The sequence below is a fragment of the Theobroma umbraticum genome, unplaced genomic scaffold (genome assembly GCF_002168275.2).
Source record: "Theobroma umbraticum cultivar Fairchild unplaced genomic scaffold, ASM216827v3 scaffold_86.0, whole genome shotgun sequence".
NCBI lineage: Eukaryota > Viridiplantae > Streptophyta > Magnoliopsida > Malvales > Malvaceae > Theobroma > Theobroma umbraticum.
Window position 1 is genome coordinate 3,311,034 of NW_018397263.1, and position 13,769 is coordinate 3,324,802.

Consider the following 13,769-nt stretch of genomic DNA (forward strand, 5'->3'; position numbering starts at 1 on the left):
TTATGCACTTCCATCAGTGAACTAAAGTTTAACACGACAAACAGATTGATTAAGTGATCATAATCCAATAGTCGTATCAAATTTGAACACTTTTTTTTAGTTTTTTAAATTTTTAATTTAAAAATCAACCAAACTTTTTACTATTTAATGGAATTTTTTAATACAGGAAAATTTTGCTTTTTGGCTTTTTTAATCCAAGCAGTAATTTTCTGGCGGGCCCGGGTCGGGGTGAAGGTTGTTCACCAATGTGATTGATCCAAGTGGAGATGCATTTGTGATTTGGTTATGGTGTACATACAAAAAGGCCACTGTTTACTGACAGTTTATTCAGATCGGGCTGCCCATAGGCCCTCAGCACATGCATGTGAATCTGAGGTCTCCTCTCTCTGATTCTATATAACGACGACTAAATTCTCTTTTCTCTGTCTACCACTGTCTTTTTTTATAGCGTTTTTGGTTTTTTTTTTTTATGTTTTGTTTTTCGTTTGAGTTTTGAAGGTCCGATGTTTTTCTTTCTTTGTTCGAAATATAACAGAAAGTAACGTATGCCAGGTTGTTCTACTTCTGTAATTAAAAACAAGACTTCTAGTTGTTGTTTCTTCACTTCTTGTTTCTGGTGGTGGTACGTCAGGACGTTGCCGCACTTTTGTTTTTTTTTTTTTTTTAAGGCGACGTTGCCCCACCTTGTTCCCGTTTCTGAAAAGCAACGTTACTCTCCAGTTTCGCCATGGCTACCAGAGGTTTCCTTTTATATCTGCTGTCAGGTTTCTCAGTAGCAATTCTCTCCGTAGTGTTCATCAACAAGAACAACAACATGTACCACAACTCAACTCTCTTGCACTCTCCAAATGTATCCAGTGTTGATAAAGTTTGGCCTGTAAGTATTTTTATTTCTCTGAATCTTTTATCTATATTCAGGCTTTCAATGGCGCTGATTTGCTTGATGGGGTTTTTACATTATTTTTTTTTTGTGGTTGCAGGAATTGAAGTTGAATTGGAGGCTTGTACTGGCAACGGTGATAGGATTTCTGGGGTCAGCATGTGGAACGGTGGGTGGGGTTGGAGGAGGAGGCATTTTTGTTCCAATGCTTACTTTGATTGTTGGATTCGATACCAAATCTGCTGCTGCTATTTCCAAATGTAATTTTTCTTTTCTTCCTGCTTTCAATGGAAAATGTCTTTTAAACAGATCAGAAGAGAAAATCCCATCACTAGTATTTGTAACAGAGTTGTTTTTGTAACATCAGAATTTTATATGAATGGCTGCAGGCATGATAATGGGGGCATCAGCATCATCAGTTTGGTACAATCTTCGAGTTCCGCATCCAACAAAGGAAGTGCCCATAATTGACTATGATCTGGCTCTTCTCTTCCAGCCAATGTTGATGCTTGGCATTACTGTGGGGGTTGCTTTGAGCGTTGTTTTTCCTTATTGGCTCATTACTGTGCTCATCATTATTCTCTTCTTAGGTCTGTTCAACCACCCAACCTGCCCTCTGTTTTTTATTCTTCATTATATTTGGAGAAAGGGACATGAACTTACTCTTTTTTAGGTTTAAGAGAGATTATATGCTAATCAATGAATCAAATCCTCTAGTGATAGATTATTTTTGTTGACATGAAATGATCATGTCTTCTTTTGTTTTTGTTCCACTGACTAGGTACCTCCTCAAGGTCTTTCTATAAGGCAATCGAAATGTGGAAGGAAGAGACAATTTTAAAGGTACATCTCAATCGTTTGAGTGAATATCAACTTTATACAGTTACAAAAAGAAACAATAATCTTTTTTTTCTTGCGGTAATTTGTAAATTGCAGAAAGAACTCACCAGGCAACAAGAAACTCTAGTTAATTCCAGGGGTGAACGTAAGATACACTATGGATGCATTAGCTATTTATCTTTAAGACATATTTGAAAAGATATTTACTTTGTTTTTTTATTTTTTGAATTTTTCAGTCCTGATAGATGCAGAGTATGAACCATTGGTTCCAAGAGAAGAGAAATCACAACTGGTTAGTGAATCAGGCTTTACGATTTGAGTAATTGTCTATATTATTGTGATTTTTGATACCATCCCTTTCCTCAAGATGAGAGAAACTTAATCATCAACTTTTCTTTAAAATGCAGCAAATATTATGTTTCAACCTACGGTGGAGAAGACTTTTGATACTGGCTACTGTTTGGGTGCTTTTCACACTTATTCAAGTCATCAAGGCAAGCTTACTCTCCATCTCTGCTCCCACTCTCTCTGTCTATCTCAATGGTGTATTAATGTTCATGATTCATGTGAGTATTTTTGCAGAATGATTTGGCTGTTTGTAGCACTTGGTACTGGGTGCTGTTCTGCTTGCAGGTAACCTTGTTTGATATATGAAACACTATCAATTTATTCACTAATATGCTTTCTTAGTTCAATGCTTGAAGCAAATTTATGTTTTATATTTCAGCTCCCCATAGCAGTATTGGTTTTTGGATATGAAGCAACCAAATTGTACAAAGAACACAAGATGAGAATGAGCACAGGGAACACACAAGCAATTTGTGAAGCTTCAATTCAATGGAGTCCAATGAACATTGCATTTTGTGCACTCTGTGGTATCTTGGGAGGTACCGTTGGAGGCTTGCTTGGTTCTGGAGGAGGATTCATTTTGGGTCCTCTCCTCCTGGAGATTGGTGTCATTCCCCAGGTACATTTCATTTGTCGTTACACATCAACATCATTCTATCAGCTTAGCCAATCAAACTAACCTTTCAAATATGTGGCTCTAAGGGCATTTAGTTATCATGCATAATTTCTTGTCGAGTTTACATGGCTGGATAAATTGCTTTAGGTAGGGATTGTCAACTTTGCATTAACCATTTGACAGGATGCTTACAGTACAGTGAAGTAATGTAATGAATTAATCTTACTCCAGAGAATTGATATTTTGCTGAAAATAAAACCTGTCCTGCTTTCAATTAACAGGTTGCTAGCGCAACAGCCACATTTGTAATGATGTTCTCTTCATCCTTATCCGTAGTGGAATTCTATTTGCTCAAGAGGTTCCCTATTCCCTATGGTAAGCCTCAGTTTATTTCCCCTCCACAGCACATTTTAAATTTGAGTATAATGTGATCAAATATTTTCCTTTTTCAGCTTTGTACTTGATGGGAGTATCTATTTTGGCTGGCTTCTGGGGACAGTATTTCGTAAGGAAACTAATTTCAATCCTAAAAAGAGCTTCACTTATTGTATTCATCCTCTCTGGTGTCATCTTTGCAAGTGCTCTCACAATGGGTATGAGCTTAGTATCAGAACTCAATTATTCTACATTCTGTGTACTTCCACTTCAATGTCCTGTCATTTGACAAACGATATTCATTTCTTGATGTCTTTAACAGGAGTCGTCGGTATTGACACAAGCATTGAAATGATACACAACCATGAATTCATGGGATTTTTAGATTTTTGCAGCAGCCAATGATCGTTGGCAAAGACGCTTGAGTAGAAGGGATAAGGGACGTTGTGTGAGAATAGACAAATTTGGAAGGAAAGCAAGAAGATACCAAGGAGATAGGCGAGGAAAATGTTGATTGGCATTAGCAACATTGGCCTTCCCAAAGAAAGCTACAGTTTTAAGTCTAAATGGGGATTTTGGCCAACACCTAGTTGACCAACCCAAAATTCAGTGTCCTGTAAGAATAAAAAATGCCAGTTAAGTGTCTATCAAGTCTGTCTGCAGATTTGTGGTTGTGAGAGTTAGCTCCTGGCTAACACCAACAACTCCAACTGTGTAAAAGTGTCCGTCCGTCTTCTACAGACTTGTCTGGGCTTGACTGTTAGCTCCTGGCTCACCACCTTCTCCATTTATCCTCCATTGTCTTCACTCTTATTTGTGTATTCAGATGTTCCTTCAATGTCCACAATAAAGAAATGCTATACTATCCTTTTAACAGGAAGGCATCTAGAAATTTTTGTGAGTAGTGTCATTAGAATGATGCTCAAAAAATCTTTCATTTGATTTAAGATTTAAATTACTTAGATCAAATTTAAAATGATTTTGCTTAGAAGAATATTATTGAATATCATTATTAGTAGAATTTTGATGTTCTCCGAGATCTGAGATAATTTTTTTTCTTTTAAATTATCTTTTCATAATTTATTTATTTAAAATTATAAACCTTGTTAAAAATTACTGTTCATTAACATAAATTAAAATATTAAAATTAAATAAAATATAATCTTACATAACAAATTATCAAGTTTAATAATTAACAATATAACAATTTTCTATTCATTGATAAAAACTAAATATAAGCATCTAGAAATCACCAAAAATTAATTACAAAATTTAAATAATTAAATAATATATCTACAAAATAAATCTAAAAAAGAAAAACTCATCATTTCATGATATTATTTGACATGCAATAATATTTTATATTAGTTAGATTATAATTATGAACCCAAATTATTAAATGAATCAAAAAATATTTAGACATGAAGTATTTAAAAATTTAATTTTGATTAAAAATTACTTACAATTGAAACTTTTTTGTACAATTAATTTATTCATACTTTCATGTATGTAAAACTTTTAAGTTAATCCAACATTTTCAAGTACATAAATGTTTAATGCTTGAACTTTGATTGATATTAAAAAGAATAATTAAATTTAATAATACAATTATATAAACGTAATCGCTTCCTCCTCGTATATGAGATATTATGTGTGGAGTCAAATAGGAAAATACCATAACATAAAAAGTGCAGCAGCCCATGTGGGTTCACGTAACTGGGAATTTCATATTACACCCGACCCAAAGGCGGAAAGGTCATTAGTCACTCATTTGTTTGGTAGGTAAGTCCATTCCCAGCTTGGCTGCCATTCAAACCCTAGCTAAACAGTCACCCCTTTCTCATTTTCTTTATCCTTTTTTTCTACATTTTAACACGTGATTTAGCTGCACATTGTACTCGTTGTTGTCTAACTCGGTAACTCAGTAGGTTGCTGCAGAAGCAAATCACCTAACTCGGTAATTAGAAGCATAGGTGAAGCATTCACGTTCAACAACCCCCCAGGTGATTTGACGACTTCTTTCAGGATTTGTTTCCTTTGTACTTGATATGTGTTTGACATTTCCTAACAAGCTTAACAAATATATTCAATTATTAGTATTGGATTATCGAGTAATTTTCGATAAGGAATGATTAAAGCTGGTTACCCATGCACGTCAATGTAACATCAAGTAAGGGATGAGTGTTTGAGACTCTAATCAACAAGAGATAATCTTTTAATCTCATTTTTGATGTTTAAAATTTTTACTATTCTGATAAGATTAATTTTTCAAAAAATTAAATTCTAATGTTTATTTCCAAAAAAAAAATTATGTTCTTAAAAGGTACATGTAAGCTTATCCTTTTAATAAATTAAATAATCTTTTATAAAAACATTTTTTTAAAAGTATTAAAATTTATATTAATAGAATTATATAGAAACAAGAATTTACAGAAATGTCGATCAAGTTTATATGATATTTATAAACACTAAAGCATTTAGTTCATTAATCAATACATGATCTCCTTACTTAAAAAATATGAATTTAAATTCTTTTTTTAAAAAAAAATTAAAAAAACCATACAAACATCATTTAGGGTGTGGATACACAAATTATATGTTTTTAATATTTTACAACCATAACTAAGGCAGCATCATATTACTTTAATAGGGTTGGATTTGCAACAAAATAATTGACCGTTTGACCACATGCTTAATGGTGGAGAGAAGCTGGCCATCACTTCTTAATTTTTTTTATTATATATATAAACTATGATTTTATATGATTACCTTTTAATTATTTTTTATATAAAATTTTTGATTTACCCTGCACGTGTTTCTCTATGGTAGAAACATAGAAACAAGATGATGCCTACCAAGGATCAGCAATCAGTTGAACAACATTCACATCCTCAACTTAATCTTTCTTTCGACGTAAACCTTTGTATGGCTAACCAGATACTAGAATGCTTGTTCTCTTGACAAATCAAGAAAGGCGAGGATCGATGAGTCTTAGGAAGGTAGAGGGAGATTGTTTTCTATATGTAGTAAGTTTCTATTAAATTTGCTTTTGATGAAGTTTTGAAATGATTTTTAAATAAAAGAATATGTCTTTTATACTCTATATGTATCTTGTCATCATGTGTATATAATATGTTATATTGAATTTTAATTGTGTAATAAATAATCCGATTCAATCAACTATTCCATTATCAGAAGCTTTCAAAATTACATGGATTAAGTTTAGCTAAATCTTTCACGTCAAACATTGTTTATCCTCTTCTTTTTATACAAGGAAGGCAGATTGTGATCTTTCAATTGGAAAATCTCAAATTTATCCCATTTTCAAGAACAAAATCAGATGCCTCTTTAGAATTGAAGGCAAAGCAAGTAGAGCAGTGGAAGGGTTATCTTCATCCAACGCCACAAGATCAACATTAGTGTCTGAATGAGGAAAGGGAACACCATCGTCACCACCTTCCACCATGAGAGAGTTTATCCAAAAACTGATATGTTACAACTAGTGGAATTAATTGTCAAGAGAGAAACCAGCTTTAATGGAGTAAAGGTCATCACCCATAGAATGGATCTGTATTCATTTGCTAAAATGAGAATATCTTGGCCCAATATGAACGTCTTTTCATTATCTTATATGGGTTACCAAATAGAGATACTACATGTGTTTTAATGAGTTAACAAATTAATTATTCCATTCAAACCAGATGTCTGGAATTTTATGAATAAATGATTCATTCTTATGTATACTATCATATACCAAAATAAAAATTTTACAAGTCAATAATGATACATAACCTCAACATACTCATGGGAAAATCAAGACAACGACAATTTAGGCAGCAATTATAAACTCTAATTATTCAATAATTCATTCCATCTTTAGGCATTTTTTGTGGAATATTCTTTGTTGTTTTCGCTTGTTTTAATTTCAGATCAGAGTCATCTCCTTCGACTTGGTTCTTTTATTGTTTTTTCTTGTAAATAGTTATTTAAAATAAATCCATTCTAGAAAAGAAAACCTGCTAATAATTTCCTGGCTTCTGCCATACCACACTAGAGAAAGGCAGTCTAATGGAGCATCAACATTGTATGCAGCATGAAAAACAATTAGGTTTCTAAGAGCCCTAATATCTGGAGGTTAAATTGTAAACTAACTAGCAGTAGCCAGTAAAAGTTTGAATCATGAATATAGCTAATAAAGTTAAGTCCATGTTAATATCAAAAGAAGGCATGAATTTTAATTTTATGCTCATGCATACGTGTCCTTCAGGGATATTTGACATTAATACAAATACTTTGCTCTTCTTCCAACTAATTATATTAACTTCTATATATGGTGCTTATTACAGGACTTTGAAACAAGCAATTACTCTCAATGTAATTAGACACCTCTAACCAATTGCCTTGCTACATCCTCCATCTCCATATTTAGTGTCATTACTGAATAATGGTACTTGTAGATTCTTCCACTCTCTATACAAGGGAATTTATCAAATAGATATCCCGGAATCATCAGGTGCTCGCTTTCGATTCTCAAAATAAGCTTTGCTGCCTTTAACTTGAAATTTTCAGTGTTCTATTCTTCAATCCCTTCCCAAGGACAGGTAATTGGTAGTTGACATTAATGACACTGAGAGAGAGTGGAGAATTCTTCCAAAAATTCATCCTGTAACTCGATCTAACTTAATTAGTCGAGGTTTCATGGCAGAAAATGATGGCGAATTGGGTGTCGTCTTCATGCCGTCCGAACAATAAGTTGAATCTCTTGACATGGGAATGGCAGCGAAGAAGGCTCAAGTAGAGTGACAAAATGCTTTATGTAGTCTGGGAGCATCTCTTTTGGAAGGAGCTAAAGTGAAAGGAATGAACAATAAAGTTGCTTGTTCTACCCTCTTGCTAGTGCAGGGGCAAGGTACTCTTCCTTTCAAGGTAATTATTCAAGTGGATTCCCTTCAACTCTAAGTATCTTAGCAACTCCATATAGATCTACCCCAGCTTCAAATTGCAGACGAGATAGAATTGGTGGTAGAAAAATGTTCGTAGCCTGCTCTATCAAGAGAATAGTCGGCAGAGGTTTCCTGTTTCAAACCCTCGTCAGATTGGATCCATATTCTAGTTTAATCTTAGATACATTTTTGGTTTGAGAATGTTTAATTTCCATCCTTACAAGTTATCATAATCAGATATTATTAATTTGTTCGATCACTGTAAGTTCCTTGGAAAGTTTGAAACAATTTCATCAATCTCATCTACAGTAATTGTTTCATGTTTTTTATGAGCTACTATAAGTTGCTCCTTTGAATTGCTTGAATCTTTTACGTAGATAGTCAGGCTCTCACACTTCCATTTACTTACCATCTTTCTCCCCATTTTTTAATTCATTAATATTTTCTTTTTATTATATCTTTTCTCATCAATATTCACGTTGAAGGTGTTTTATTTTATTTTTTAATTGATTGTCACAAACCAATAAATCAACTTTGGTATAAACAACTAAATAACACCAAATTCCAAAATCATAGAATAACACAAATAAACAGAAAAAAAAAATCCCGATCCTAACTGGATCTTCTCTTTTACTCATGAGCATTTGACTTATTGATTGATAAATAATTTTCCCGTTTAAAAGAGCAAAGTTCGAATCCCCTCTCTCCCAATTATTAAAAAAAAAAAACCAAAAAGGACTGAACCAAATCAAGGTGCATAAATATAAAATTACCTACTATATGCATGCAAATTCATCTTGATTCTACATATATTGAATGTAATTTCAGTTATATTTTGTAAGAAAAAATGTTTTAAAAAGAATTACATGTCCTGTGCATAGATTCGGGCTCAAAACTAGTCTATGCAGTAAAACTGAAGGGGCAGGATTCTAGAAGCGTAGGTCAGAGACCTACCTACCTAGAAGTAGTTGCTGCCTTGGAGGATTTCAAAGGAGACTGGGGATCTTTGGCAGGTTTAGAATCTGCACTGATGGCAATATTCCCCATTCCAACCTCCACTGCCTCCCTCTCTTCCATCTCCCTCTTCTTTTTCTCGGAAGTGTGACTATCTGCATCTTGGTTTTGTGATGATGACCCTGATGGTTCTAAAAGTCTGGGGCCTGCATTGATCCATGGATGAAGAAGGCACTGAGCGGCACTGGGCCGCTTCTCAGGTACAAAATCAAGGATGGGAACCAGGAAATCAGTCATGTCATTTGCAACTTGCTCACTGAATTCATACTTCTCAATGAGGACCTTACCCAAAGGCCAGAAACGCAACCGACGGATGTGCCTCAAATCACCATATCTATTAAAGACGTCCCGAGAATAACGGCCACCCAAGGCAATCTGAGAATAATTCCCAAAATTGTTTATGCTAAACACAAGAGTCTAGGAAACCAAATTTCGTAATAGGTAAAAATGAAAATTCTCACCTTGCGGGGCATCATTCCTAAAAGTTCCATCATCAAAGCTAAGTGGTCCTGAACAGATGGGACAAAATGTTACATTCGTCCAGTACAAGCATATATTCTGTTCATAGCTAGTTCAAATGAAAACAGCATCAAGACATTCCTAAAATGGACAACTTTCAGTCTACTTATTTTGGAATTCTCAGGTTCAAACCTGCTCCACAGCACTTTTAGAACAATTTTTAATGTACAAATTAGGCAAGGCAAATTAACATTTTTCCTAATAGTCCATGCTTTTCATTAGGCATATTCAGTTAATAATTAGAAAAACCACAAAACAGCTCCAGTTTAATGGTGACAAAATAGATCAGTTGTCCTCCTATGATGGAACTCAGACCTGAAATGGAAATTGACCAAAGTAACATTTGTGCTTTAGAATAAGTTAAACCAGTCTTTAGAGAAGTCAAACAAAACAGATAGGTAAACTAATAAGTCATAATATGCCAAGCTCGCTTATGCCAGATGTTTGCTTAGTGGACAGAACAGGAGAAAACTCTTCAATGCTGCCAATATACATGTATATATATATGCACATGAGTACAAACATACACAAAACATCGACACACACAGACAAATTCCTAAATTCAAAAAATTATTATTAACATATTCATTACTGTGATGGTACACTCCAGAGTTTTAAGAACAATTAAAGGTAATCCACATATGGTATTCAACCATTCAGCATTTTCAGCTGCAAGTGAGCACTTTCAAAACTCAAACCTCAAACAATTGCATTCAGTGGCCACTACTCTGACAGTTGCACAAGACAATGACTCCTTTCCAGTACATAAATACCAAAAAAGCTTTTATATAGAAGCACACAAGTAACCTTGTTTGAAAACCATATGACTCCTCTCCAATCATATTGTTCGAAAACCATAACCTTGCATAATCATATGACTTATCAATGTATCATAAATCAATGTTATTCTTCTGAACTTGCGTTCAGCTTCCACAGAAAGGAAGCAAAAATGCATCACATTAAAGGCCAAAATGATTCCCACAGTGAGAATGACCAAATCTTACTTTTGAAAGGGCAACTGCTGCCAGAAGAATGACTGCCTATTGATCAATTAACTTTTGCTGCCAAACATAAATAACCTTACATTCTGCTTAGCTATCATTTCCAAATCATACGATTATAGATGCAGATAACTTAAGGTTACCATGTAGAGGAAATGAACAACAAAATCCACAGCATTTTTGGATCAAGAGAAGTGGAGAAAAGTGAAGTGAAACAACTAACTGAAAATATACGTAAATAGACAAGAAGAGAAATTTTCTGCCATTTCAAGTTTTAAATCTCTTCAAAAGTGAAGAAACAAATTTACTTCACCGCACCTCTGTTAGTTTACTCTCTTTCCATTTCCAATCCTTCTTTTATAAACAAAAAGCCTCCGTTTTACTTTGTTCACTTAATAGCTAAATTTCAGCATTGCAGCAGGCAAACCAAATCAAAGGAATGAAATTATCATATTAAAGAAATGTAAAAAGCAAAACATCTCCAAGGAAAATGCTGCCATGTCTAATTAATTACAAGTTCAATCATGCAAAAGAAATGCGCACTTTTATCCCAATTTAATAGCCTCCCTTTTCATTTTTCAGATGCACTGAGTAATTTTCTTTTCCTTTCCAAAAACAAGGAAATAAATTGTTTTAACTTTTCAAGTTGATGACAACCTTCTAAGATTGAATGCCACATCCTGAATGAACTTTCATCAAGAGAGATTAAGAAACTTAAAAGCAAACACATACATCATATGTGGTGCAAAAAACATAAAACAGATAACAGCATTGTAAAAGAAAATACCTCATCTCTGTCAAAGTTGTCACCGCTGTGGGGATCAAAGAGTACATCACCTGTTGAAAGCTCAAAACAAATACAAGCAAATGACCAAAGGTCTGCTGACGTAGAATATTTCGATCCCAGGATCACCTCAGGACACCTATACTGTCTTGTCTGAATATCATTTGTAAACTGTTTATATGTCCAACATGCATTCCCAAAGTCAACTAATTTGCACTTTAAATCAACTGATGCCAACAGTTTCCGCCTCGTGGAGCGGCTTCCTCTCTTATTACCTTGACTCGCTTGACCAGTGTCCTTTGTACAATCAGCATCAGACACTCTATTGGCATTTCCAGAACTAGCGGTACGTTCAACAGAACCCGCATTTGTTTTTTCACTGGGAGATGACTCAGCTGCACCAGAGGTTTCAGGATCCCCATCAGCTTCTGCAGAAACTTCCTTCTCCACACACCCCTGAGCGGCTCGCTTTGCCTTTCTCCGAATCTTCTTCTTCTGATTTCTACTCAAATCCCCATTCATAGACTTTAAAGAGTCCAGCACTGTCTTGTCCTTACTATTGGGAAGGATGACAGGAGTGCCTGACTTTCTCGGATCCTTAGATGGATCTATCATTGACAGCAGTAAAATATTTTCCGGCTTCAGATCAGTGTGTATGATGGAAAGCTCCCTATGTAAGTAATCCAAGCCCACTAGAATATGGTAACATATCTCCTTAACCATATGAATTGGCAAGCCACGATAATCAGAGTACTTGATTAGTGTCAAAAGATTATCCCCCAAGTACTCAAACACCATACAAACATGCTGTCCATTCGGACCCGAATGCTTAAAGTGATCCAAAAGCTTCACTACACATTTTTTATCTTCTTTATCCCCATCTGCGATCTGTTGCAAGATTGTTATCTCATCCATTGCCGCCTCAGTGTAGTGCTGTGCACTTTTTTGTACTTTCAAAGCCACATAATGCTGTAGTTTAAAAACAAATTTAAAATAAAGGAAAAAATGAAAAGCATTTAACTTAAATTCAAAGAACAGAAAATTCTTCCACTGTTGCATTGTCCAAAATTGATCAAGCGGCAAATGCATAACCAGCGATGAAAGTTCTTAATTTATTCTTTATAAACCTACACTGTTTTTATCCTTTATTTTCCAGGCAATAAAATCTAGCACAACATTATCAAGTAAAATAAAATAAATAAGAACTAATGAAAAAGAGTTTTTTTTAGATAACTTATCTGAAATAAAGGATAGAGAAAAAAGACTAATCAAATATTACTCAAACAAAAGAATTAAGCTAAAATACAACAAGCTAACTTCTTCAGTAAACTACAGAGATTTACTAACCACGACGGCCCAATTAAGCTGATCAAATAGGGAAACGGAGTAAAATAAAGCTAGAGAGTCAGATAGAGAAGCGTACGGAGAGCTGAGTGTCCCAAGCGAGCCAAACGGTGGAGAAATGGCCCCAACCGAGCTTGCTTTGGACAACGTAACGTCCGTTCTTGAAAGTGTCTCCAAGTCTAACGGCATGATAACCGCCTCGCCGGTAATCTTCGGTCCCTTCGTCTTCCGACGTGTAATCCCCGCTCTCACTTCCGCTCCACTCATCTTCCCCCTTCTTGTCCCCCATTCCCTTCTCTTCCAAATCTAAAAAATTAAATAAATAAAAATTTTATAAAAAAAAAAGAAATTCAACAGTTTCTTGATCAGATTCAGCAGGATCAGTAGATCTTGCAGCTATTGTTAAGTTCAGATAGAGAATGGAAATTTCTCCTTCTCTGTTCGGATTGAAGAAAAAATAAAATAAAAAATTAAAAGAAAAGGGCTTTTGTTTTTTGTGCGGGAGTGTAAGCCCCGTAAAAGGACTTTGAAATTTGGGGTTTCCTTTTCCTTTCCCTTGTCCTTTTTCATTTTCCTTTTTTTTTTTTTGTGTCAAACGTGGCGTCTAAAATCGGGTTGTGATCCTGTGCGATAATGGAGTGGTTCAGTGAGGTGTCACTATCATCATCATGATCATCATCGGAAAATCCTAGATGATGGGAGCGCTGCACTGCTGCTCCTCCTTTCTCGTTTTCACTTTTGTTTTTTTTTTTTTCAATTTTTGAGGTTTTAGATTTTTCCTTGTCGGGTGGGTTTTGTTTTCTTATGACAATAAAGTTAAAAAAGCATTATATTTACGATGTGAAAAAGAAAAAGGTTATAAAGTGACAAATTAAATTAAATTTGATTAAGAAGTTTTATACATTACTAATTAAATTTGATAGAACGAATAAAGTGACAAATTTGTTAATTATTTCGGAATACAAGGTATAATTTCGGAATCAAATTTCATTGATTCATATTTTGGAATTTTTTTTCAAACGTTTCATCTTTTAATATTATTTTTAATTTTATTTAAAATTTTAAATAAAATACTATTTTATTTTATGAAATATAAAATGTGTTT

General features: G+C 34.3%; 2 protein-coding genes across 2 annotated transcripts; one reads left to right on the plus strand and one right to left on the minus strand.

Moving 5' to 3' along the window:
* Window positions 1–285: 285 nt before the first annotated feature.
* Window positions 286–3,935, plus strand: LOC110420945 (Sulfite exporter TauE/SafE family protein). Its single transcript, XM_021434377.2, has 12 exons — window positions 286–877; window positions 981–1,140; window positions 1,270–1,470; window positions 1,662–1,723; window positions 1,817–1,865; window positions 1,957–2,012; window positions 2,128–2,214; window positions 2,303–2,353; window positions 2,448–2,687; window positions 2,966–3,059; window positions 3,137–3,277; window positions 3,382–3,935. The coding sequence occupies exons 1-12, from the start codon at window positions 728–730 to the stop codon at window positions 3,462–3,464; spliced, it is 1,374 nt and encodes a 457-aa protein (XP_021290052.1). The 5' UTR covers window positions 286–727; the 3' UTR covers window positions 3,465–3,935.
* Window positions 3,936–8,741: 4,806 nt separating this feature from the next.
* Window positions 8,742–13,207, minus strand: SRPK4 (ser/arg-rich protein kinase 4). Its single transcript, XM_021434375.2, has 4 exons — window positions 12,744–13,207; window positions 11,324–12,289; window positions 9,478–9,525; window positions 8,742–9,391 (listed from the first exon to the last, which is right to left on the minus strand). Exons 1-4 carry the CDS (start codon window positions 12,951–12,953, stop codon window positions 8,957–8,959), a joined length of 1,659 nt encoding a protein of 552 aa, XP_021290050.1. The 5' UTR covers window positions 12,954–13,207; the 3' UTR covers window positions 8,742–8,956.
* Window positions 13,208–13,769: the final 562 nt, after the last annotated feature.

Excerpts from the sequence above, each read along its gene's own strand:
- LOC110420945 (XM_021434377.2), top strand. The coding sequence starts at position 728 with ATGGCTACCAGAGGTTTCCTTTTATATCTGCTGTCAGGTTTCTCAGTA. Across the intron at positions 1,141-1,269 it reads TGCTGCTGCTATTTCCAAAT|GCATGATAATGGGGGCATCA; the intron begins GTAATTTTTCTT and ends GAATGGCTGCAG. Across the intron at positions 2,013-2,127 it reads GAGAAGAGAAATCACAACTG|CAAATATTATGTTTCAACCT; the intron begins GTTAGTGAATCA and ends TTTAAAATGCAG.
- SRPK4 (XM_021434375.2), bottom strand. The coding sequence starts at position 12,953 with ATGGGGGACAAGAAGGGGGAAGATGAGTGGAGCGGAAGTGAGAGCGGG. Across the intron at positions 12,290-12,743 it reads CTTGGGACACTCAGCTCTCC|CATTATGTGGCTTTGAAAGT; the intron begins GTACGCTTCTCT and ends TTTAAACTACAG. Across the intron at positions 9,392-9,477 it reads TAGGAATGATGCCCCGCAAG|ATTGCCTTGGGTGGCCGTTA; the intron begins GTGAGAATTTTC and ends AATTATTCTCAG.